General features: G+C 57.5%; 1 protein-coding gene and 1 long non-coding RNA gene across 45 annotated transcripts; both read left to right on the top strand.

The window, feature by feature from the left end:
- The first annotated feature begins 3,437 nt into the window (after window positions 1-3,437).
- On the top strand, window positions 3,438-9,573 carry ZBTB45 (zinc finger and BTB domain containing 45). The gene is made up of 5 exons (XM_071418396.1): window positions 3,438-3,866; window positions 3,902-4,154; window positions 4,398-4,918; window positions 5,211-6,387; window positions 8,464-9,573. The coding sequence occupies exons 4-5, from the start codon at window positions 5,304-5,306 to the stop codon at window positions 9,426-9,428; spliced, it is 2,049 nt and encodes a 682-aa protein (XP_071274497.1). The 5' UTR covers window positions 3,438-3,866; window positions 3,902-4,154; window positions 4,398-4,918; window positions 5,211-5,303; the 3' UTR covers window positions 9,429-9,573.
- A 351-nt stretch (window positions 9,574-9,924) lies between these two features.
- Window positions 9,925-22,171, top strand: LOC139585601 (uncharacterized). Of its 44 annotated transcripts, none has more exons than XR_011677189.1 (7): window positions 9,925-10,483; window positions 10,524-10,831; window positions 10,916-10,950; window positions 10,991-17,112; window positions 17,203-17,534; window positions 17,624-19,149; window positions 20,597-22,171. It is a non-coding gene; the product is annotated as an uncharacterized lncRNA (long non-coding RNA). The 44 variants fall into 44 exon arrangements; XR_011677182.1 differs by having other exon boundaries at window positions 10,524-11,830; window positions 11,899-11,939; window positions 11,993-17,112; XR_011677178.1 differs by having other exon boundaries at window positions 10,524-11,830; window positions 11,886-11,939; window positions 11,993-17,112.
- The last annotated feature ends 703 nt before the right edge of the window (window positions 22,172-22,874 follow it).

The raw sequence follows: 22,874 nt of genomic DNA, 5'->3' as shown, positions 1-22,874 counted from the left end.
TTTTACTGGTCCATACTGCTTTATACTGGGTTTTACTGGGTTTTATTGAGTTTTTACTGTAATGTCACTTATGTCACAGTGCTGGGTGTGACGTCACAGTGCTGGATGTGATGTCACGGTGGTGGGTGTGACGTCACTGTGCTATGTGTGACGTCACGGTGCTGGGTATGATGTCACTGTGCTGGGTGTGACGTCATTGTTCTGGGTCTGACGTCACCGTGGTGAAGGCTCTGGGTGATGTCACAGGGGTCACTGACCCCTGGCATGGGCTGGGGTTGGGTGGAACAGAGGGGACAGCTGGGGGTCGTGGGGTCACACAAGGGTCATCGCTGGGGTCACCTGTATGGTGGGGACAACCCGGATAGACACAGGGTGACACTAGGGTCACCAGGGGTCACCAGGGGTCACTATGGGTCACCACAGGTCAATGTGGGTCAACATGAGTGGACCCTGATCAAGATGGACCCGGAAGAGTCACCGTGGGTCAGCATGGATGGACGTGGACCAAGATGAGTCAACGTGGATCACCATGGATGGACAGCGGTCAACGAGCCAGTGTGAGTCCACATGGATGGAGATGAATCAAGATGGGCCAAGAGGAGTCAATGTGGGTCAAGATGGACCAAGAGGAATCAGTGTAGATCACCATGGATCAAGAGGGGTCAACAGGAATCAATGTGGGTCACCATGGATGGACGCGGACCATCGTGGGCCAAGAGGAGTCAACATGGATCACCTTGGATTGATAGGGGTCAACGAATCAACATGGGTCAACATGGATGGACATGGATCAAGATGGACCAAGAGGAGTCACCATGGGTCACCATGGACCAAGAGGAGTCAACATGGGTCAACATGGGTCAACATGGGTCAACATGGGTCAACATGGATGGAGATGGATCAAGAGGAGTCAATGTGGGTCACCATGGACCAACAGGAGTCAATGAATCAATGTGGGTCACCATGGATGGACACGGGTCAAAATGGGCCCAAGAGGAGTCAGCGAGGGTCACCATGGATCAACAGGAATCCACTTTGGTCCACACGGATGGACATGGACCATCGTGGGCCAAGAGGAGTCAGCGTGGGTCACCATGGGTCAAAATGGACCACGAGGAGTCAACATGGGTCACCACAGATATTCAGGGGTCAACGAGTCAATGTGGGTCACCATGGATGGACAGGGGTCAACGAGTCAATGTGGGTCACCAGGGATGGACAGGGGTCAACGAGTCAATGTGGGTCACCATGGATGGACAGGGGTCAACGAGTCAATGTGGGTCACCAGGGATGGACAGGGGTCAACGAGTCAATGTGGGTCACCATGGATGGACAGGGGTCAACGAGTCAATGTGGGTCACCATGGATGGAGATGGAGCAGGAGTAGTCAATGTGGGTCACCATGGACCAACAGGAGTCTACAGGGACCAACATGGGTCACCATGGATGGGCACAAATCATCATGGGCCAAGAGGAGTCAAGGAGCGTCACCATGGACGGAGATGGGCCAAGAGGAGTCAGTGTGGGTCAGTATGGATGGACAGGGGTCAACAGGAACCAGTGTGGGTCACCATGGATGGAGATGGATCAAAATGGGCCAAGGAGAGTCAACACGGGTCAGCTGGATGGACCCAGACCATCATGGACCATGAGGAATCAACGTGGGTCACCATGGATCTACACGAGTCCACAAATCAATGTGGGTCAGCATGGGTGGAGATGGATGGACATGGGCCAAGAGGGGTCAACGAGTCACCGTGGGTCCCCATGGATGGAGACGGATCAAGATGGACCAGGAGGAGTCACTGGGGGTCACCATGGACCAACAGGAGTCAATGAATCAATGTGGGTCACCATGGATGGACACGGGTCAAAATGGGCCCAAGAGGAATCAGCGTGGGTCACCATGGGTCAAAATGGACCACGAGGAGTCAACATGGGTCACCATGGATGGACAGGGGTCAACAAGTCAATGTGGGTCACCATGGATGGACAGGGGTCAACGAGTCAGTGTGGGTCACCATGGATGGACAGGGGTCAACGAGTCAATGTGGGTCACCATGGATGGACAGGGGTCAACGAGTCAATGTGGGTAACCATGGATGGACAGGGGTCAACGAGTCAATGTGGGTCACCATGGATGGACAGGGACCACCATGGGGTCCCTATGAGGGTGTGCAGGGGGTCCAGCTCTGTGGGGGTCCCATGGGGGTCTATGGGGACTTTGGGGACATTGGGGTCCCCATGGGGTCCCTTTGGGGACATTGGGGTCCTCATGAGGATCCCTTTGGGGACACTGGAGACATTGGGGCGGGTCCCTTTGAGGACACTGGAGACATTGGGGCGGGTCCCTTTGGGGACATTGGGGTCCCCATGGAAATCCCTGTGGTGTCTGTGGGGACATTGGGGTCCCTTTGGGGACACTGGGGACACTGGGGACATTGGGGTCCCTTTGAGGATGTTGGGGACATTGGGGTCCCCCATGGGGATCCCTGTGGGGTCTGTAGGGACATTGGGGGCCCTTTGGGGACACTGGGGACATTGGGGTCCCTTTGAGGACATTGGGGACATTGGGGACATTGGTGTCCCTTTGGGGACATTGGGGTCCCTTTGAGGACGTTGGGGTCTCCATGAGGATCCCTATGGTGTCTGTGGGGACATTGGGGGATCCCTTTGGGGATATTGGGGACATTGGGGCCCCCATGTGGATCCCTGTGGGGTGTGTGGGGACATTTGGGTCACCACTGGGGTCCCTCTGGGGACATTGGGGTCCCTCTGGGGTCCCTCTGGGGACACTGGGGTCCCCCGTGGCTCCATAAGAGCCGCCATACCCCCGGTCCGCCAGGGGGCGCCCCCGGCACTCTCCCGTCTCTATGGCGGGCGGGGGCGCTCTGGGCCCCTCTCTATGATCCACTTCCGGTCCTCTGCGGCGGAAGTGACGTCAGAGAGCGGCGGCGGCGGGAGCCGGAGCGAGGTGTGGGGGAGGGGTCCTGGGGGGGTTTTGGGGGTGGGGGAGGGGCAGGGTCGGGCCGGGAGGTCCCGAGGGGTCCCGGGGGGGGGGCGGGAACCGGCTCGGGCGGTTCCGGCTGCGGGGACAGCTCGGGGACATCGCGCTGTCCCTCGGCGTGATGTCATCAGCGCGCCGTGACGTCACACGGGCTGTCCCCAGGTCCCCGGTGACGTCACCAGCCCCGTGTCTCTGTCCCCAGGTCCCGCCAGCCTCGCCGCTGTCCCCACCGCTGTCCCCGCGTGTGTCCCCATCACCGCCAGACCGGTGTCCCCATTGTCCCCTGTGTCCCCTCTAACCCCACCATCCCCCAGTGTCCCCTCTGTCCCTGCTGTCCCCTCTGTGCCGGCTGTCCCCAGTGTCCCCAGTGTCCCCTCTGTCCCCTGTATCACCCTAGTCCTCAGTATCCCAGTGTCCCCTCTATTCCCTGTGTCCCCCCCGGTGTCCCTGTGTCCCCTCTGTCCATCTCTATCCCAAGTGTCCCTGTGTCCCCTCTATCCCCAGTGTCCCCAGTGTCCCAGTGTCTCTGTGTCCCCAGTGTCCCCTCCATCCCCATCATCCCCGTGTCCCCCATGTCCCTCTGTCCCCCAGTGTCCCCTCTATCCCAGTGTCCCCTGTGTCCCCTCTAACCCCACTGTCCCTGTGTCCCCTCTATCCCAGTGCCCCCCCAGTGTCCCCTCTGTCCCCTCTAACCCCACCATCCCCCTGAGTCCCCAGTGTCCCCCCTGTGTCCCAGTGTCCCTTCTATCCCCACCATCCCCGTGTCCCAGTGTCCCCAGTGTCCCCTCTATCCCAGTGTCCCCCCGGTGTCCCAGTGTCCCCAGTGTCCCCTCTAACCCCACCATCCCTGTGTCCCAGTGTCCCCTCTATCCCCAGTGTCCCCCCGTGTCCCAGTGTCCCTCCATCCCTGTGTCCTCCGTGTCTCCTCAGTCCCCTCTATCCCAGTGTCCCCCCTGTGTCCCAGTGTCCCCCCTGTGTCCCAGTGTCCCCTCTATCCCTCTGTCCCCCCTGTGTCCCAGTGTCCCCTCTATCCCCACCATCCCCGTGTCCCAGTGTCCCTCCATCCCTGTGTCCTCCGTGTCCCCACCATCCCCTCTATCTATCCCCCAGTGTCCCCTGATTCCCCAGTGTCCCCTGTCCCCGCAGTGTCCCCTGTCCCCTCTATCCCCCAGTATCCCCTGAGTCCCCAGTGTCCCCTCTATCCCCAGTGTCCCAGTGTCCCCTCTATCCCCACCATTCCCGTGTCCCGTGTCCCAGTGTCCCCTCTATCCCAGTGTCCCCCCTGTGTCCCAGTGTCCCCTCTGTCCCGTCCCCCCTACATCCCCATTGTCCCCTCTATCCCAGTGTCCCCACCATCCCCTCTATCCCCCAGTGTCCCCTGTCCCCGCAGTGTCCCCTGTCCCCTCTAACCCCACCATCCCTCTGAGTCCCCAGTGTCCCCTGATTCCCCAGTGTCCCCTGTACCCGCAGTGTCCCCACCATCCCTGTACCCCCATTGTCCCCTGATTCCTCAGTGTCCCCTGTCCCCTCAGTGTCCCCACCATCCCCTCTATCCCCCAGCATCCCCTGTCCCCGCCGTGTCCCCCATCCCCTCTAACCCCACCATCCCCCTGAGTCCCCAGTGTCCCCTCTATCCCCAGTGTCCCAGTGTCCCCTCTATCCCCACCATCCCCGTGTCCCGTGTCCCAGTGTCCCCTCTATCCCAGTGTCCCCTCTGTGTCCCAGTGTCCCCTCTGTCCCGTCCCCCCTACATCCCCATTGTCCCCTCTATCCCAGTGTCCCCGTGTCCCCACCATCCCCTCTATCCCCCAGTGTCCCCTGTCCCCGCAGTGTCCCCCATCCCCTCTAACCCCACCATCCCTCTGAGTCCCCAGTGTCCCCTGATTCCCCAGTGTCCCCTGATTCCTCAGTGTCCCCTGTCCCCTCAGTGTCCCCACCATCCCCTCTATCCCCCAGCGTCCCCTGTCCCCGCAGTGTCCCCCATCCCCTCTAACCCCACCATCCCCCTGAGTCCCCAGTGTCCCATCTATCCCCAGTGTCCCAGTGTCCCCTCTATCCCCACCATCCCCGTGTCCCGTGTCCCAGTGTCCCCTCTATCCCTCTGTCCCCCCTGTGTCCCAGTGTCCCCTCTGTCCCCTGTCCCCCCTACATCCCCAGCGTCCCCTCTACCCGCAGCGTCCCCACCATCCCCTCTATCCCCCAGTGTCCCCTGTCCCGCAGTGTCCCCACCATCCCTCTACCCCCATTGTCCCCTCTACCCCCATTGTCCCCCCCCCCGGTCCCCATTGTCCCAGCCATGCCGGACGCCGTCCACTACATCCACCTGCACAACTTCAGCCGCTCGCTGCTGCGGACGCTCAACGGGCAGCGCGCCCGCGGCCACTTCTGCGACGTGACGGTGCGGGCCCGCGGCGCCTCGCTGCGCGCCCACCGCTGCGTGCTGGCCGCCGGCAGCCCCTTCTTCCACGACAAGCTCAGCCTGGGCCACTCGGCCATCGAGGTGCCGCCCGTGGTGCCCTGGGCGGCCGTGCGCCAGCTGGTGGAGTTCCTGTACAGCGGGAGCCTGGTGGTGGCGCGCTCCGAGGCGCTGCACATCCTCACCGCCGCCTCCGTGCTGCAGATCGAGGCCGTCATCGGCGAGTGCACGCAGATCATCTCGCAGGCGCGGGTGGTGACGCCGGCCCTGAGCGCCGAGATGGCCGCTGAGATGGCCGCAGAAGTGACCACAGAGATGACCACAGAGATGACCACAGAGATGACCACAAAGCTGGCCACACCGCTGACCAGAGAACTGAGCACAGAGCTGGCCACACCGCTGACCACACCACTGACCCCATCCCTGACCACAGAACTCTCCACACCACTGTCCACACCACTGTCCACACCACTGACCACAGAACTGACCACGGAAGTGCCCACGGAGATGCCCACGGAGATGCCCACGGACGGCCCCAGCGGGCACAGCCGCAAGCAGCGGCAGCCGCTGCGCCTGGCGCCCGTCCCCCTCAAAGAGGAGCGCCTGGAGGAGGATGAGGATGATGAGGAGGAGGATGAGGAGGAAGCGGAGGATGAAGGAGCCCCCCAGGAAGGCGTCGTGGCCTCGCTGTCCCTGCCCTGTTTTGGAGCCGCCGCCGTGGCCGAGGCGCCGTCGGTGCCGCCCTGGGAGGCGCCCGGGGGGGACGGGGTCGGATTCGGGGCCCCCCCGGTGGTGGCGCCGCCCTGGCAGGGGGGGCTGGAGGGGGGCGGGGCTCTCAGAGCCCCCCCGGCGCCCCCCGGAGCCCCCCGGAGCCGGGCACAGCCCCCCCCGTACCAGTGCGGGCACTGCCAGAAGAGCTTCAGCTCCCGCAAGAACTACAGCAAGCACATGTTCATCCACTCAGGTGAGCGCACCTGGGGACAGCTGGGGACATGGGGACACACCTGGGGACATGGGGACACAGCTGGGGACAGACACAGACACACCTGGGACATGGGGACACACCCACAAGAACTACAGCAAGCACATGTTCATCCACTCAGGTGAGTGCACCTGGGGACACACCTGGGGACAGCTGGGGACACACCTGGGGACACACCTGGGACATGGGGACACAGCTGGGGACATGGGGACACACCTGGGGACACACCTGGGGACATGGGGACACACCTGGGGACACACCTGGGACATGGGGACACAGCTGGGGACATGGGGACACACCTGGGGACACACCTGGGGACACACCTGGGACATGGGGACACAGCTGGGGACACACTTGGGGGTCCTAGGGCCCCGTTTTGGCCCATGTTGACCTGGTACAGTCCACATTGACCCACACTGACCCACATTGACCCACACTGACCCACACTGACCCACACTGACCCACACTGATCCACACTGACCCACATTGACCCACATTGATCCATATTGACCCACATTGACCCACACTGACCCACATTGATCCAGTTTGGCCCACATTGACCCACATTGGTTCCTATTGACCCACATTGACCCACATTGACCCACACTGATCCACACTGACCAACAGCAATCCATGTTGACCCACATTGGTTTCTATTGACCCACATTGATCCACATTGGCCCACATTGACCCACACTGACCCACATTGACCCACACTGACCCACACTGACCCACATTGACCCACATTGACCCACATTGACCCACACTGACCCACATTGACCCGTATTGATCCACATGGACCCAGTTTGGCCCATGTTGACCCACATTGACCCACATTGGTTCCTATTGACCCACATTGACCTGGATCAATCTACGCTGACCAGTACTGACCACACTGACCAGTACTGCCCCACACTGACCAGTACTGACCCACACTGACCCACACTGACCAGTACTGACCCACACTGACCGCACTGCCCCACACTGACCAGTACTGACCCACATTGACCCACACTGACCAGTACTGACCACACTGCCCCACACTGACCAGTACTGACCACACTGACCACACTGACCAGTACTGCCCCACACCGACCAGTACTGACCACACTGACCAGTACTGACCCACACTGACCAGTACTGACCACACTGCCCCACACTGACCAGTACTGACCACACTGACCAGTACTGACCACACTGACCAGTACTGACCACACTGCCCCACACTGACCCACACTGACCCACACTGACCAGTACTGACCACACTGACCCACACTGACCAGTACTGCCCCACACTGACCCACACTGACCACACTGCCCCACTGACCAGTACTGACCACACTGACCCACACAGACCCACACTGCCCCACAATGACCCACACTGACCAGTACTGACCACACTGACCAGTACTGCCCCACACTGACCAGTACTGACCCACACTGACCAGTACTGACCAGTACTGCCCCACACTGACCAGTACTGACCCACACTGACCAGTACTGACCAGTACTGACCCACACTGACCAGTACTGACCACACTGACCCACACTGACCAGTACTGCCCCACACTGACCAGTACTGACCCCAGCTCACCTGATCCCCTCCCCACAGGTGAGAAGCCCCACCAGTGCTCCATCTGCTGGCGCTCCTTCTCGCTCCGGGACTACCTGCTCAAGCACATGGTGACCACACTGACCAGTACTGACCCACACTGACCAGTACTGACCCACACTGACCCACACTGACCAGTACTGACCACACTGCCCCACACTGACCAGTACTGCCCCACACTGACCACACTGACCACACTGCCCCACACTGACCAGTACTGACCCACGCTGCCCCACACTGACCAGTACTGACCACACTGACCCACACTGACCAGTACTGACCCACACTGACCAGTACTGACCACACTGACCCACACTGACCAGTACTGACCCACGCTGCCCCACACTGACCAGTACTGCCCCACACTGACCACACTGACCACACTGCCCCACACTGACCATTACTGCCCCACAGTGACCCCAGCTCCCCTGTTCCCCTCCCCACAGGTGAGAAGCCCCACCAGTGCTCCATCTGCTGGCGCTCCTTCTCGCTCCGGGACTACCTGCTCAAGCACATGGTGACGCACACAGGCGTCCGCGCCTTCCAGTGCTCCGTGTGCTGCAAGCGCTTCACGCAGAAGAGCTCCCTGAACGTGCACATGCGCACGCACCGCCCCGAGCGCTTCCAGTGCCGCCTCTGCCGCCGCGGGTTCTCGCACCGCACCCTCCTGGAGCGCCACGCCGCCACCGCGCACGCGGGGACACCGGGGACAGCAGTGGGGACAGCGCTGGCGCTGCCACCGGGGCCACCGTCTGTGCTGGCGCTAGGGCCATCACCCGGGCTGCCACCGCGGCCACCGCTGGGGCCGCCACCAGGGCCACCATCGGGGCCATCACCGGGGCCACCGTCTGCGCTGCCACCGGGGCTGCCACCGGGGCAATCTCTGGGATTGTCACCAGGGCCACCATCGGGGCCGCCACCGGGGCTGCCACCAGGGCCACCACCGGGGCTGCCACCGGGGCCATCGCTGGGACTGCCGCCACTGGGACTGCCACCAGGCCCACCATCTGGGCTGCCACCAGGGCCACCATCTGGGCTGCCACCAGGGCCTCCTGCACTGGGGCCATCACCAGGGCCACCATCTGCGATGCCACCAGGGCCACCAGCAGGGCCATCACCAGGGCCACCACCAGGGCTGCCACCAGGGCCATCACTGGGACTGCCACCACTGGGACTGCCACCAGGACCGCCATCGGGGTCATCAGCAGGGACACCACCCAGGCTGACGTTGGGGCCACCATCGGGGCCACCAGCAGGACCATCACCTGGGCTACCACCAGGGCCACCATCAGGACTACAACCAGGGCCACCACCGGGGCCACCACCAGGGCTGCCACCAGGGCTGCCACCAGGGCCACCACCGGGCTGCCACCAGGGCCAGCATCAGGACTACCACCAGGACCTTCACTAGGACTGCCACCAGGGCCACCATCTGGGCTGCCACCGGGGCCACCACTGCCAGCAGGGCCACCACTGGAACTGCCAGCAGGGCCACCACTGGAACTGCCTCCAGGGCCACCAGCTGGGCTGAAACTGGGGCCACCACCAGGACCATCACCAGTGCCACCACTGGGGCCAGCGCTAGGACCGCCACCAGGGCAACCAGCAGGGCCAACATCTGGGCTGGCACCGGGGCCACCACCGGGGCCATCACCAGGGCCATCACCGGGGCCATCACCAGGGCCACCACCTGGGCTGCCACCAGGGCCACCATCTTGGCTGCCACTGGGGTCACCACTGGGGTCATCACCAGGGCCATCACTGGGACTGCCACCACTGGGACTGCCACCAGGGCCACCACCAGGGCCATCACTGGGACTGCCACCAGGGCCACCATCAGGGCCACCATTGGAGCCCGTACTGGGCACGTGGCAGGGCATGGCAGGTGCTGGCCCTGCTCACCCGGCCTGAGGAGGGGTCCCAGCCCCTGGCAGGGCTGTGAGGGGGGCCCTGGGGGCCCCTCGGTGGAGCAGCCGGGGTGAGGGGATCTCCATGGGGTTCCGGAGGGTGTGGGGACGTTCCTGGTGACAGGAGAAGGGCACAGGGACGTGGGGGACGCCTGGGGGTCCAGGCAGAACCGGGATCAGGGACAGATCCTGATGGGACCCCCGGAATGTTCTGGAACTGAGCTGGGCACAGGGATTGGATGGATGGACCATGAGGATGATGATGTCATTGATCTGATGGGACCCCTGGAATGTTCTGGAACTGAGGTGGGCACAGGGATTGGATTCATGGACCATGAGAGGCCATGGAGATGATTGGATGGATGGACCACGCTGTGATTGGCCATGGAGATGCTCGGTGGGCTGGACATTGAGGATGATGATCTGATGGGACCCCTGGAATGTTCTGGAACTCTGCTGGGCACTGGGATTGGATGGATGGACCATGAGTGGCCATGGAGATGATTGGATGGATGGACCATGAGTGGCCATGGAGATGATTGGATGGATGGACCACGCCGTGATTGGCCATGGAGATGCTCAGAGGGCTGGACAATGAGGGTGATGATCTGATGGGACCCCTGGAATGTTCTGGAACTCTGCTGGGCACTGGGATTGGACAGATGGACCATGCTGTGATTGGCCATGGAGATGCTCAGAGGGCTGGACATTGAGGGTGATGATGCCATTGACCTGGTGGGAACCCCCGGAATGTTCTAGAACAGGGATTGGACAGATGGACCATGAGAGGCCATCGAGGTTGATTGGATGGATGGACAATGAGGTTGGTGATGTCATTGACCTGATGGGACCCCCAGAATGTTCTGGAACTGAGTTGGGCACTGGGATTGGATGGATGGAGAATGAGGTTGGTGATGTCATTGATCTGATGGGACCCCTAGAATGTTCTGGAACTGAGGTGGGCACAGGGATTGGATTCATGGACCATGAGTGGCCATGGAGATGATTGGATGGATGGACCACGCCGTGATTGGCCATGGAGATGCTCAGAGGGCTGGACATTGAGGGTGATGATGTCATTGACCTGATGGGATCCCTGGAATGTTCCAGAACAGGGATTGGACAGATGGACCATGAGAGGCCATGGAGATGCTTGCAGGGCTGAACAATGAGGATGATGATCTGATGGGACCCCTGGAATGTTCTGGAACTCTGCTGGGCACTGGGATTGGACAGATGGACCATGCTGTGATTGGCCATGGAGATGCTCAGAGGGCTGGACAATGAGGGTGATGATGTCATTGACCTGGTGGGATCCCTGGAATGTTCTAGAACAGGGATTGGACATCGAGGTTGATTGGATGGATGGACAATGAGGTTGGTGATGTCATTGACCTGATGGGACCCCCAGAATGTTCTGGAACTGAGTTGGGCACCGGGATTGGATGGATGGAGAATGAGTGGCCATGGAGATGATTGGACAGATGGACCATGAAGGTGATGATGTCATTGACCTGGTGGGACCCCTGGAATGTTCTACAACAGGGATTGGACGGATGGACCATGAGAGGCCATGGAGATGATTGGATGGACCATGAGTGGCCATGGAGATGATTGGAGGGATGGACCATGAAGGTGATGATGTCATTGACTTGGTGGGACCCCTGGAATGTTCTGGAACTGAGTTGGGCATCGGGATTGGACGGATGGACCATGAGTGGCCACGGAGATGATTGGATGGACCATGAGTGGCCATGGAGATGATTGGATGGACCATGAGTGGCCATGGAGATGCTCGGAGGGCTGGATGGAGTTGAGGTGTTGCACCTGGAGAAGGATCCAGGGACACCTGAGAGTGACCCAGGAGCTGGGGATGGACCTGGGACTGGCTTGGGGAAAGGTCCTGGTGTCCCCATCCAGGTGTCCCAGCCAGGTGTCCCCATCCAGGTGTCCCCATCCAGGTGTCCCATCCAGGTGTCCCAGCCAGGTGTCCCCATCCAGGTGTCCCCATCCAGGTGTCCCATCCAGGTGTCCCATCCAGGTGTCCCCATCCAGGTGTCCCATCCAGGTATCCCAGCCTGGTGTCCCACCTGGAGAAGGATCCAGGGACACCTGAGAGCCCACGGAGGAGCTGGAGAGGGACTTGGGACAAGGTCCTGGAGCTCCAGGACACGAGGAGGGGTTTCCTGCTGGGGAAGGGCAGGTGGAGCTGGATTTTGGGGACAAATCCCTGGAATGGCGTCCCCAGAGCAGCTGGCTTGGGGACAGGCCCCTCCCCCACCCACTCCATGGCTCTGTGACCCCGCCCTGGCCAGGGATGGACACTGGGGGGACACAGGGCCCCACCTGTCCCCTCCACACCTGGGGGGACACCTGGGGGGACACAGGGTCCCACCTGTCCCTTCCACACCTGGGGGGACACAGGGTCCCACCTGTCCCCTCCACACCTGGGGGGACACAGGGTCCCTCCTGTCCCCTCCACACCTGGGGGACACAGGGTCCCACCTGTCCCCTCCACACCTGGGGGGACACAGGGTCCCACCTGTCCCCTCCACACCTGGGGGACACAGGGTCCCACCTGTCCCCTCCACACCTGGGGGACACAGGGTCCCACCTGTCCCCTCCACACCTGGGGGACACAGGGTCCCACCTGTCCCCTCCACACCATGGGATGGACACAGGGTCCCACCTGTCCCCTCCACACCTGGGGGGACACAGGGTCCCACCTGTCCCCTCCACACCTGGGGGACACAGGGTCCCACCTGTCCCCTCCACACCTGGGGGACACAGGGTCCCACCTGTCCCCTCCACACCTGGGGGGACACAGGGTCCCACCTGTCCCCTCCACACCTGGGGGACACAGGGTCCCACCTGTCCCCTCCACACCATGGGATGGACACAGGGTCCCACCTGTCCCCTCCACACCTGGGGGGACACCTGGGGGACACAGGGTCCCACCTGTCCCCTCCACACCTGGGGGGACACAGGGTCCCACCTGTGCCCCCGATGGTGACAATGACCCCGGGGGGGTTTAGGGACACTTTTGGTGCTGTTTTTGCCGTTTTTTACATTAAAATTGATGTCACCTGTGCTGTGTCACCTGTGCTGTGTCCCAGCATCTCCCAGTGATCCCAGTAACTCCCAGTAACCCCCAGTGCTCCCAGTGATTCCATTAATCCCCAGTAACTCCCAGCACATCTCCCAGTGCTCCCAGTGACTCCCAGGGGGAGCACTGGGGGTTACTGAGATCATGGGGGATTACTGGAAATTACTGGAAACTACTGGGAGTTACTGGGATCACTGGAGTTTACTGGGGGTTACTGGGAGCACTGGGAGTTACTGGGAGATATTGGAAGTTACTGGGAGATTCTGGGAGCACTGGGGGTTACTGGGAGCACTGGGAGTTACTGGGAGATATTGGAAGTTACTGGGAGATTCTGGGAGCACTGAGGGTTACTGGGAGCACTGGGGGTTACTGGGATCATGGGGGATTACTGGCACTTACTGGGTGTTACTGGGATCACTGGAGGCTACTGGGAGATACTGGGAGATATTGGAAGTTACTGGGATCATGGGGTATTACTCGGACTTACTGGAAATTACTGGGAGTTACTGGGATCACTGGAGGTTACTGGGGGTTACTGGGAGCACTGGGAGTTACTGGGAGCACTGGGGGTTACTGGGAGCACTGGGAGATATTGGAAGTTACTGGGAGATTCTGGGAGCACTGGGGGTTACTGGGATCATGGGGGATTACTGGGACTTAGTGGAAATTACTGAGGGTTACTGGGAGTTACTGGGATCACTGGAATTTACTGGGGGTTACTGGGAGCACTGGGAGATACTGGGAGATATTGGAAGTTACTGGGAGATTCTGGGAGCACTGAGGGTTACTGGGAGTACTGGGAGTTACTGGGACTTACTGGAGATTACTGGGAGTTACTGGAAGTTACTGGGACTTACTGGGATCACTGTGGGTTACTGGGATCACTGGGGGTTACTGGGGATGCTCAGGTGGTACTGGGATCACTGTGGGTTACTGGGATCACTGTGGGTTACTGGGATCACTGGGGGTTACTGGGATCACTGTGGGTTACTGGGAGCACTGGGGGTTACTGGGATCACTGTGGGTTACTGGGAGCACTGGGGGTTACTGGGATCACTGTGGGTTATTGGGATCACTGGGGGTTATTGGGAGCACTGGGGGTTACTGGGATCACTGTGGGTTACTGGGGATGCTCAGGTGGTACTGGGATCACTGTGAGTTACTGGGATCACTGTGGGTTACTGGGATCACTGTGGGTTACTGGGAGCACTGGGGGTTACTGGGAGCACTGGGAGTTACTGGGGCAGCACATGGGGTGCTCCAATGGGGAAGTTCAGAGCAGAGAACTTTCTGGAACGGACGCTGTCATTTACCACCAGCCCCCCTCCCCTCCATGGGATCTCAGCTCCGTCATCTCCGCCCTCTCCCCCCGCATCTCCCCCTTTTCTGTTTATTAAAAAGGCCTCTCCGAGTGTCTTTAAAAGAGCTTTTTTGAGGCAAAATACAACAATTCCAACAATCCCTGTTAGGATGGTGACCCACAGCAGCTCTCTTGAGACAGAGGGGACCCACTCAGGAACTCCCCATCGCTTGAACAGCCTGTCCAGCCACTCTGCAGCCCCCTTCTCCTCAACCTCAATGTAATTTCACCTGATTTAACAGCCCCGTTACGTTCGCCTGTATCGAGCTGCTGTGTGAACACAAGCTGAGGCAGCAAAGTCCTTCGAAGTCCTCGCATCCACGGCCGTGGGAGAGCAGCAGAAAATTCGATTGCTGCCCTATCTTGAAATCGATTGCTGCCCCTATCTTGAATTTGATTGCTGCCCTATCTTGAATTCGATTGCTGCCCCTATCTTGAAATCGATTGCTGCCCCTATCTTGAATTCGATTGCTGCTCTATCTTGAAATCGATTGCTGCCCTATCTTGAAATTGATTGCTGCCCTATCTTGAATTCGATTGCTGCCCCTATCTTGAAATCAATTGCTGCCCCTATCTTGAAACGTGGCGAGCCCGGCGGCCTCTTCGTCCACGAACGTCACCTTGGCCTCCTCACCGAGCCAGCAGCCCAGCTGAGAAATCTCCGCCAGGGCCTTCGTGGCGGCGACCCAAGGATGGAAAAATGGAAACCGTGACCCTCTCGGGTCGATCCCCAAGTGTGAATTTGGCCGTCACAATCTGGACTGAATTCTTCCAAGGATCTCTTCTGGTGGGATAATTTGGTGTTCTGCTTGCAATTCTGCAATTGGGAGGTATTTGGGGTGGGGGTATTCAGCTGGCCCAGGCTGCAGGGACCCCCTTTTATCGTTTGGTGAGGCATCTTTGCTTGGAGGTCTCATCTGCCGATTCGGTCTCGCTGTGTGCGCAAAATTAACGCCGCGCTTCGCTCTGGATGGGCCCAGCGGGTCCAGCTCGTGGGGCTCTGGTGAGGCACGTGAAGAATCCTTGTCCATCCATGCCAGGAGTCCACAGCGTTGGGTTTATCTCATCTTTCTCATCTTTTTCCGTCAGGGGTCTCCCACCAGGCACGGAGGTAACGGCTCATCCGCGCTTCCCATGGCCGTAACGAAGTTGTCCTGCTGGAGGGACTTGGCCAAGGTGACCCAGGTGTTCTGTTTGGGCTGGAGGTCACCTGGATGGAAGCGAGGGTGGCTGCAAGGCTGGGAATGCCCCGAGTTTGGCGTCAAGAAGCTCGTTCCTCTCTCCCTCGGTCGTTCCTCTCTCCTTCAGTCGTTCCTCTCTCCCTTGGTTGTTCCTCTCTCCCTTGTCTGCACCAGCGCACCCGATCCCTTCTCGGGGATTAGAACCAGTCTCCTTTTTCATGGCCCCCTTGCAAAGACACCAGCCTTGTGAACCACCTCTAAACCCCAGGCTATGCTGAGCTCATAGTGGAATTCCTCGATGCCTCGATTGACACACGCGTGCCCGGCAGGTGTAAAGCTCCCCCGGGAGCATGGAGGTGCCTCGTGCATGAAAAAAAACCCCACGGGATTTCCAAATTGCCTTTCATGTGAAAAACACGTGAGCTCAAAGGTACCTTTTACATGGAACCACGGGACCTCCTTGAAAAACACGCGACCTCAGCTCGCACGCGGGGCAAGCGCGGTAACTTTCAAAAACGCCGCTTACAGAAGACGCGCAACCTCGCCGTGCCCTGCAACCTCAACCCGTCTCGAACTTTCGCGAGCCTCCGATTGTTGGAAAGGTTTCCTAATCAAAACAAGGAGCCTAAACAATCCCAACCTATCCTAAACCTTTTAATGGGTAAAGGGGGCCGTGGAGCCGCGCCGCGGAACGCGAGTGCTCAGTGGGGCCACTTTTGGCAAACGAGACAAAACCGGCGCTGCGGGATGAGCCCAACGCCGAGCCAAGGCACCCGATGCCGACGCTCATCAGACCCCAAAAGGATTTGGGATCTCGGGGCCAAAACACTCTCAACCGTAACTCAAACTTCCTCTGTTTTCTCTTTGCCTGTTCCCCTGTTCTCACGGGAAACGGTCTCTTCCCGTTCGACATCAACCCGTACTCAAACTCTCTCTGCTACCTCCCCCTTCTCCGTGGGTTGAAGGAGGAGAAGGAAGGAGGAAAGGAAGAGAAGGAGAAGCAGCAGAAGCGCCACAAGGAGGAAGAAGGGAAGGAGGATGGCAAAGAATGGGGGAGGGAGAAAGGGGCGGAACCCGAGGCGCATAACGTCGGCAGCCGGGAGGAGGCAATGACTTCTTGCTAATAACAGAACTTTGGGAAGGGTGGGAGGACATTTCTGTGCGAAACATTTGTCTGCTCCATCGAGGGGGTGAATCTGCGTGTGTGATGAGCACCCTTGCAACCAGGTTTGGGTTATGTCCCCTTCCTCCTTCTCCTTTTCCATGGGAAGGGCGGATTCCGGGGCAGGAGGGGCGACGCGGTGGGTTTGTCCCTTGGCAGGTGAATCTTCCTGTGCCTGCCATCAGTGGAAGGTGTAAAGGTGAATCTGCCATCAGTGAAATGTGTAAAGGTGAATCTTCCTGTGCCTGCCATCATTGAAAGGTGTAAAGGTGAATCTTCCTGTGCCTGCCATCACTGAAAGGTGTAAAGGTGAATCTTCCTGTGCCTGCCATCATTGAAAGGTGTAAAGGTGAACCTGCCATCATTGAAAGGTGTAAAGGTGAATCTGCCATCATTGAAAGGTGTAAAGGTGAACCTGCCATCATTGAAAGGTGTAAAGGTGAACCTGCCATCATTGAAAGGTGTAAAGGTGAACCTGCCATCACTGAAAGGTGTAAAGGTGAATCTTCCTGTGCCTGCCATCAGTGAAAGGTGTAAAGGTGAACCTGCCACCATTGAAAGGTGTAAAGGTGAATCTTCCTGTGCCTGCCATCGCTGAAAGGTGTAAAGGTGAACCTGCCACCATTGAAAGGTGTAAAGGTGAATCTTCCTGTGCCTGCCATCATCAGAAGGTGGAAAGGTGAATCTTCCTGTGCCTGCCATCATTGAAAGGTGTAAAGGTGAACCTGCCATCACTGAAAGGTGTAAAGGTGAATCTTCCTGTGTCTGCCATAATTGAAAGGTGTAAAGGTGAATCTTCCTGTGTCTGCCATAAAATTGGAAGGTGTAAAGGTGAACCTGCCATCACTGAAAGGTGTAAAGGTGAATCCTCCTGTGCCTGCCATCATCAGAAGGTGTAAAGGCGAATCTTCCTGTGTCTGCCATCACTGAAAAGTGTAAAGGTGAATCTTCCTGTGCCTGCCATCATTGAAAGGTATAAATTCTTCTCTTTATAGGAGATGGTGGCTGACGTGTTATGTCTTTCCCTGGATGGTTTCTGTGGAAAATAAACACCACAATTAGACTCATCAGGGTCCTGTCCTGGAAGCACATCTGTGCAAAAGGAGCGTGCCTGCGCTAAGTGTACAGCGGTGAGGTACAGGAAACGGTCACAATTATTTTATTGGAAGGGTGAACGGTCACAACCTCTGGGATCACAGTCATTCCAAAAGGAGCGTGTTTGCTGTCCCCAACCATCAGCACCTCCATGGTCCTGGCGTGGAATGGAGGCTCCAAGAACCCAGCTGGGACCCTGGCAAAGCCCTCATCCTGTACCATGACTGTGACTGAGCTGTGGAGGGCTCTGCAAAGGCTCGAGTCTACCTGCCCTGTTCAATGGAAGGACCTGAAACCTCCCTCGGGGCACCGAGCCTCAGAAATGACCCATCTGGGAATTGGGTTTTGCTGCCCACCTGGAACTGCTGTGGCCTGGACTTGGTGTAATCGTGTGGGGCTGAGGTGGGCTGAAAAAACCATTTCCCAGAAAAAAAAAACCATTTCCCAGAAAAAAACATTTCCCAGAAAAAAAAATTTCCCAAAAAAAACCATTTCCCAGAAAAAACCATTTCCCAAAAAAAACCATTTCTCAGAAAAGAAACCATTTCCCAAAAAAACCCATTTTCCAGAAAAAACCATTTCCCAGAAAAAAATATTTCTCAGAAAAAAAACCATTTCCCAAAAAAACCCATTTTCCAGAAAAAAACCATTTCCCAGAAAAAAATATTTCTCAGAAAAAAACCCATTTCCCAAAAAAACCCGTTTTCCAGAAAAAATCATTTCCCAGAAAAAAACATTTTCCACAAATAACCATTTCCCAGAAAAAAACATTTTCCAGAAAAAACCATTTCCCAGAAAAAAAAATTTCCCAGAAAAAACCATTTCCCAAAAAAAACCATTTTCCAGAAAAAACCATTTCCCAGAAAAAACCATTTTCCAGAAAAAACCATTTCCCAGATCTGAGGAGGCTGCTGGAGCCATGATGGAATCAATGCATCCATGGGACAGGGGATAAGCACAGTTGACATAATTATGCCCATACTGCTTGCAATTAAAATATTGAATATTATTTCAAGTGACCACTGCCTCCCCGACACCCTTGCTTACCGCAGCCACAATTGGCTGTTCCAGTGTGACCATTTGGGCGATTTGAGGCTCAGGGTCCTGTGGAAGAGCTCTGAGCATCTTCTTGGTGGCTCAGTTGAGGTGACTCATGACCATTTTTTGGAGCAGCTCGCCCCTGGCTTCCACGTTGTTGTTCTGTCTTTTAATGGCTTCTCAGAGTTGGTCCATGAACTTGAGGAAGGGCTCATCCCCTCCCTGGTGGGTGACTGAGCAGCTTTGCAAGGTGGTGGCATCGTCTGGGATAGTTAAAAGTGCAGTTTTAGCAGCTAGTTTAATTAATCACATCAATTACTAAAATTAATTTCATTTATTTCATCAGGCAAAATGGCCTGATCTTCAGGCCTGATAAAATCTCCTTCACCCACAAATGCATCCATAGCACCATCACCTAATCCTTGTATTTAATGTTTCTCAATCAGGGCCTGCCTTTAACAGTTTTTTCCAATTGGCTTCCCAGAGAAGAAACTCAGTGGGGATCAACAAGGCTGTCACAATGTACTTTAAGTCACGGGCTACTGGAATATGTGCAGTAATTGTCAGTTCTAGTAAATTTTTAAAATAGGGTGAACCTCTCCCACAGTCTTTCACTGCTTTCCACAGCTCTTTGATCTCTGCGCATGGAATTTGCTCCCACCTCGCGTTGCCATTCGGATTAAGAATGACTGGAGCAGCCACCAGCCCCAGGCCCTCTGCCAGCTCAAGATTCCCATCCCTGATTGCTCCTCCCGGATCTTTGCCCAGCTGCTCCCTGGCCTGGTGTTGTAGCCGGGGGTGCAGCCAAATCTCCGCCCCTGAGGTGGTGACCGGACACGCTAAACAGCAGCGTTTCCGGCAAGCCAAAATGGCGGCCTTCCGGTTTAAACCACGCCCACTTCCGGTCTTATTGCCATGGAAACCGGAAGGGGGCGCGGCTTTAAACTGACGTCACGCCTCTGGGCGGGGCCTTCTGGGGAGCACCGCCCACAGGAAGACCCAGCCCGGAAAGGGGCGGGCCCGACGCGGGGGGAGTGGCCGGAGGAGGGAAATGGCGGCGCCCTGCGCTGCCACGAGGCCGCCGCCATCTTGTGCCGCCGCCATTTTGTAAACAAGAACCCCCGAACTACAAACAGAGATTTTTACGATGGGAACCCCCAAACTACAAACAGAGATTTTTAGGATGGGGGTTAAGGGTAAATTCCCAGGCGGGGAGAGGCGCTGGTGGATGCAGGAGACGGCAGCGGGACAGAGCGTGTGTCCCGCATCCTCCACGGGGGCAGAGGGTTTAAAAAAGCGGGGGGGGGACACGGGGAAGGAGGACCGGGATCCTGGGCTTTTTCTATTTTTTTATCAACTTAAAAATCGAATCAAACAAAGCAGTGAATTTTCCTAAAATTCCCCTTAACTTGCTCTAAATAAATGCATTTCCCCACTTTTTCCCATAACGAAACGGACAAAACATCTTCCCGAGAAATCTCGGGAAAACCCTCGAACACAAACCGAACGAACACCTTAACATCCCTTTTTAAAAACACTTTTTTTTTTCCCGAAACAAGACGACTTCGAATTTGGAGATAAAACTCCCTCTGAGCGCGGGATAGGCGACATCCCATCGCTAAAAAACACACTGACGAGGCAAATAAATTAAAATAAAAGCAGATTCGTTCGGGTGGGGGGGCGCGTGCTGCGATGAGCACTGAATTCTGCTTACCGAAGTTCTCAGAAAGTCCCGGACGGACGGACAGACAGACAGACGCCTCACAGCGGCTTGGCTGCGTTCCTGCCGCTCCTTCTCAGCTTCGCAGCGGCTCCCCCGGGGCCGGGTTTGTCCCGGAGCCAAAAGAATTCGGAGCAGGGCAAAGAAACCGAGCCCCGAAAGCGGGCGGGACCCGGGTTTAAGAAGGGGAGCGGAGGGGCGGGCACAGCGGGGCTCTCCGACCATTGGGACGGGGGAACCGGGGTGCGGGGGAGGCGTTTTGTGGGGTGCTCCAATGGGGAAGTTTAGAGCAGAGAACTTTCTGGAACAGATGTTGTAGTTTACCACCTCCCCCCCTCTCCCATGGGATCTCAGCTTCGTAATTTTTGTCCCTTTCCCACACAGGGAGGTACTGGGGGAAACTGGGAGCACTGGGAGTTACTGGGAGCTCTGTGGGGAGGGGACACCCCTGTCCCCCCACCCATGGGGACACTGTGACCCTGCTGTGACTCTGTCCCCTCTGTGTCCCCTCCGTGTCCCCTCAGCGTTCGTGTGTCCCGTGTGCCACCAGCAGTGTCCCCTTGGTGACATCACGGAGAACCTGCTCCTGCAGCCCAGCCCCAGCGGGCAGATACAGATTAATTAACACTAATTAATGCTAATTAACACTAATTGGGGCCAAACGGATGTGTCCCCTCCGGCGTGTCCCTTGTCCCCAGAGCTGCACCAGCTGTGAGGACAACGCCAGGGCCACCAGCTTCTGTCTGGAGTGCTCGGAGCCGCTGTGCGCCACCTGCGTGGGGGCTCACCTGAGGGTCAGGTACTACACCGGGTGCAGCCCCTGGGTGGGTGATGTCACCTCATTGAGGGTGATGATCTGATGGGACCCAGGGAATGTTCTGGAACTGAGTTGGGCACTGGGATTGGACAGATGGACCATGAGAGGCCATGGAGATGATTGGATGGATGGACCATGAGGGTGATGATGTCATTGACCTGGTGAGACCCCTGGAATGTTCTGGAACTGAGTTGGACACCGGGATTGGACAGATGGACCATGGAGATGATTGCAAGGATGGACCATGAGTGGCCATGTAGATGATTGGATGGATGGACCATGAGGGTGATGATGTCATTGACCTGGTGGGACCCCTGGAATGTTCTAGAACAGGGATTGGACAGGTGGACCATGAGAGGCCATGGAGATGATTGGATGGATGGACCACGAGAGGCCATGGACATGATTGGATGAATGGACCACGCCGTGATTGACCACCATGGAGATGATTGGACGGATGGACCATGAGAGGCCATGGAGATGATTGGATGGACCATGAGAGGCCATGGAGATGATTGGACGGATGGACCATGAATGGCCATGGAGATGCTCGGAGGGCTGGATGGAGTTGAGGTGTCGCACCTGGAGAAGGATCCAGGGACACCTGAGAGTGACCCAGGAGCTGGGGATGGACCTGGGACTGGGCTCCCTCCTGTCCCCCCGATGGTGACAATGACCCCGGGGGCGTTTAGGGACACTTTTGGTGCTGTTTTTGCCGTTTTTTACATTAAAATTGATGTCACCTGTGGTGGCACCTGTGCTGTGTCACCTGTGCTGTGTCACCTGTGTTGTGTCACCTGCTCAGCTCTGTCCCAGTATCTCCCAGTGATCCCAGTAACTCCCAGGAACATCCAGTAACCCCCAGTGCTCCCAGTATCTCCCAGTGACCCCCAGTAACCTCCAGTGATCTCAGTAATTTCCAGTAACTCCCAGTAATCCCCATTAATCTCCAGTACCTCCCAGTGCTCCCAGTAATTTCCATTAATCCCCAGTAACCCCCAGTGATCCCAGTAACTCTTAATGATCCCCAGTAACTCCCAGTAGTCCCAGTGATCCCAGTAATTCCCAGTTCTCCCAGTAATTTCCAGTAAGTCCCAGTAATTCCCTGTGAGCCCAGTATCTCCCAGTGCTCCCAGTAACCCCCAGTGCTCCCAGTAACTCCCATCAATCCCATTTACCCCCAGTGTTCCCAGTATCTCCCAGTGATCCCCAGTGCTCCCAGTAATTCCCAGTGATCCAAGTAACCCCAGTAACTCCCAGTAATTCCCAGTAACTCCCAGTAACCCCCAGTAACTCCCAGTGCTCCCAGTAACCCCCAGTAATTCCCAGTAACCCCCTGTGCCTCCCCAGTGCTCCGAGCTCGCAGTGATCCCAGTAATTCCCAGTAACCCCCAGTACATCCCAGTATTCCCAGTCCCTCCCCAGTTCTGCTCCCCATTGGTTTGTCCAGCTGTCCATCACATCATCCGCC

This window comes from Agelaius tricolor, unplaced genomic scaffold (genome assembly GCF_023055355.1).
Source record: "Agelaius tricolor isolate 1412-34295 unplaced genomic scaffold, bAgeTri1.0.p SCAF_85, whole genome shotgun sequence".
In the NCBI taxonomy this organism is placed as follows: Eukaryota; Metazoa; Chordata; class Aves; order Passeriformes; family Icteridae; genus Agelaius; species Agelaius tricolor.
The sequence above is the reverse complement of the archived record's forward strand: the minus strand, read 5'-3'. Positions and strand labels throughout refer to the sequence as shown.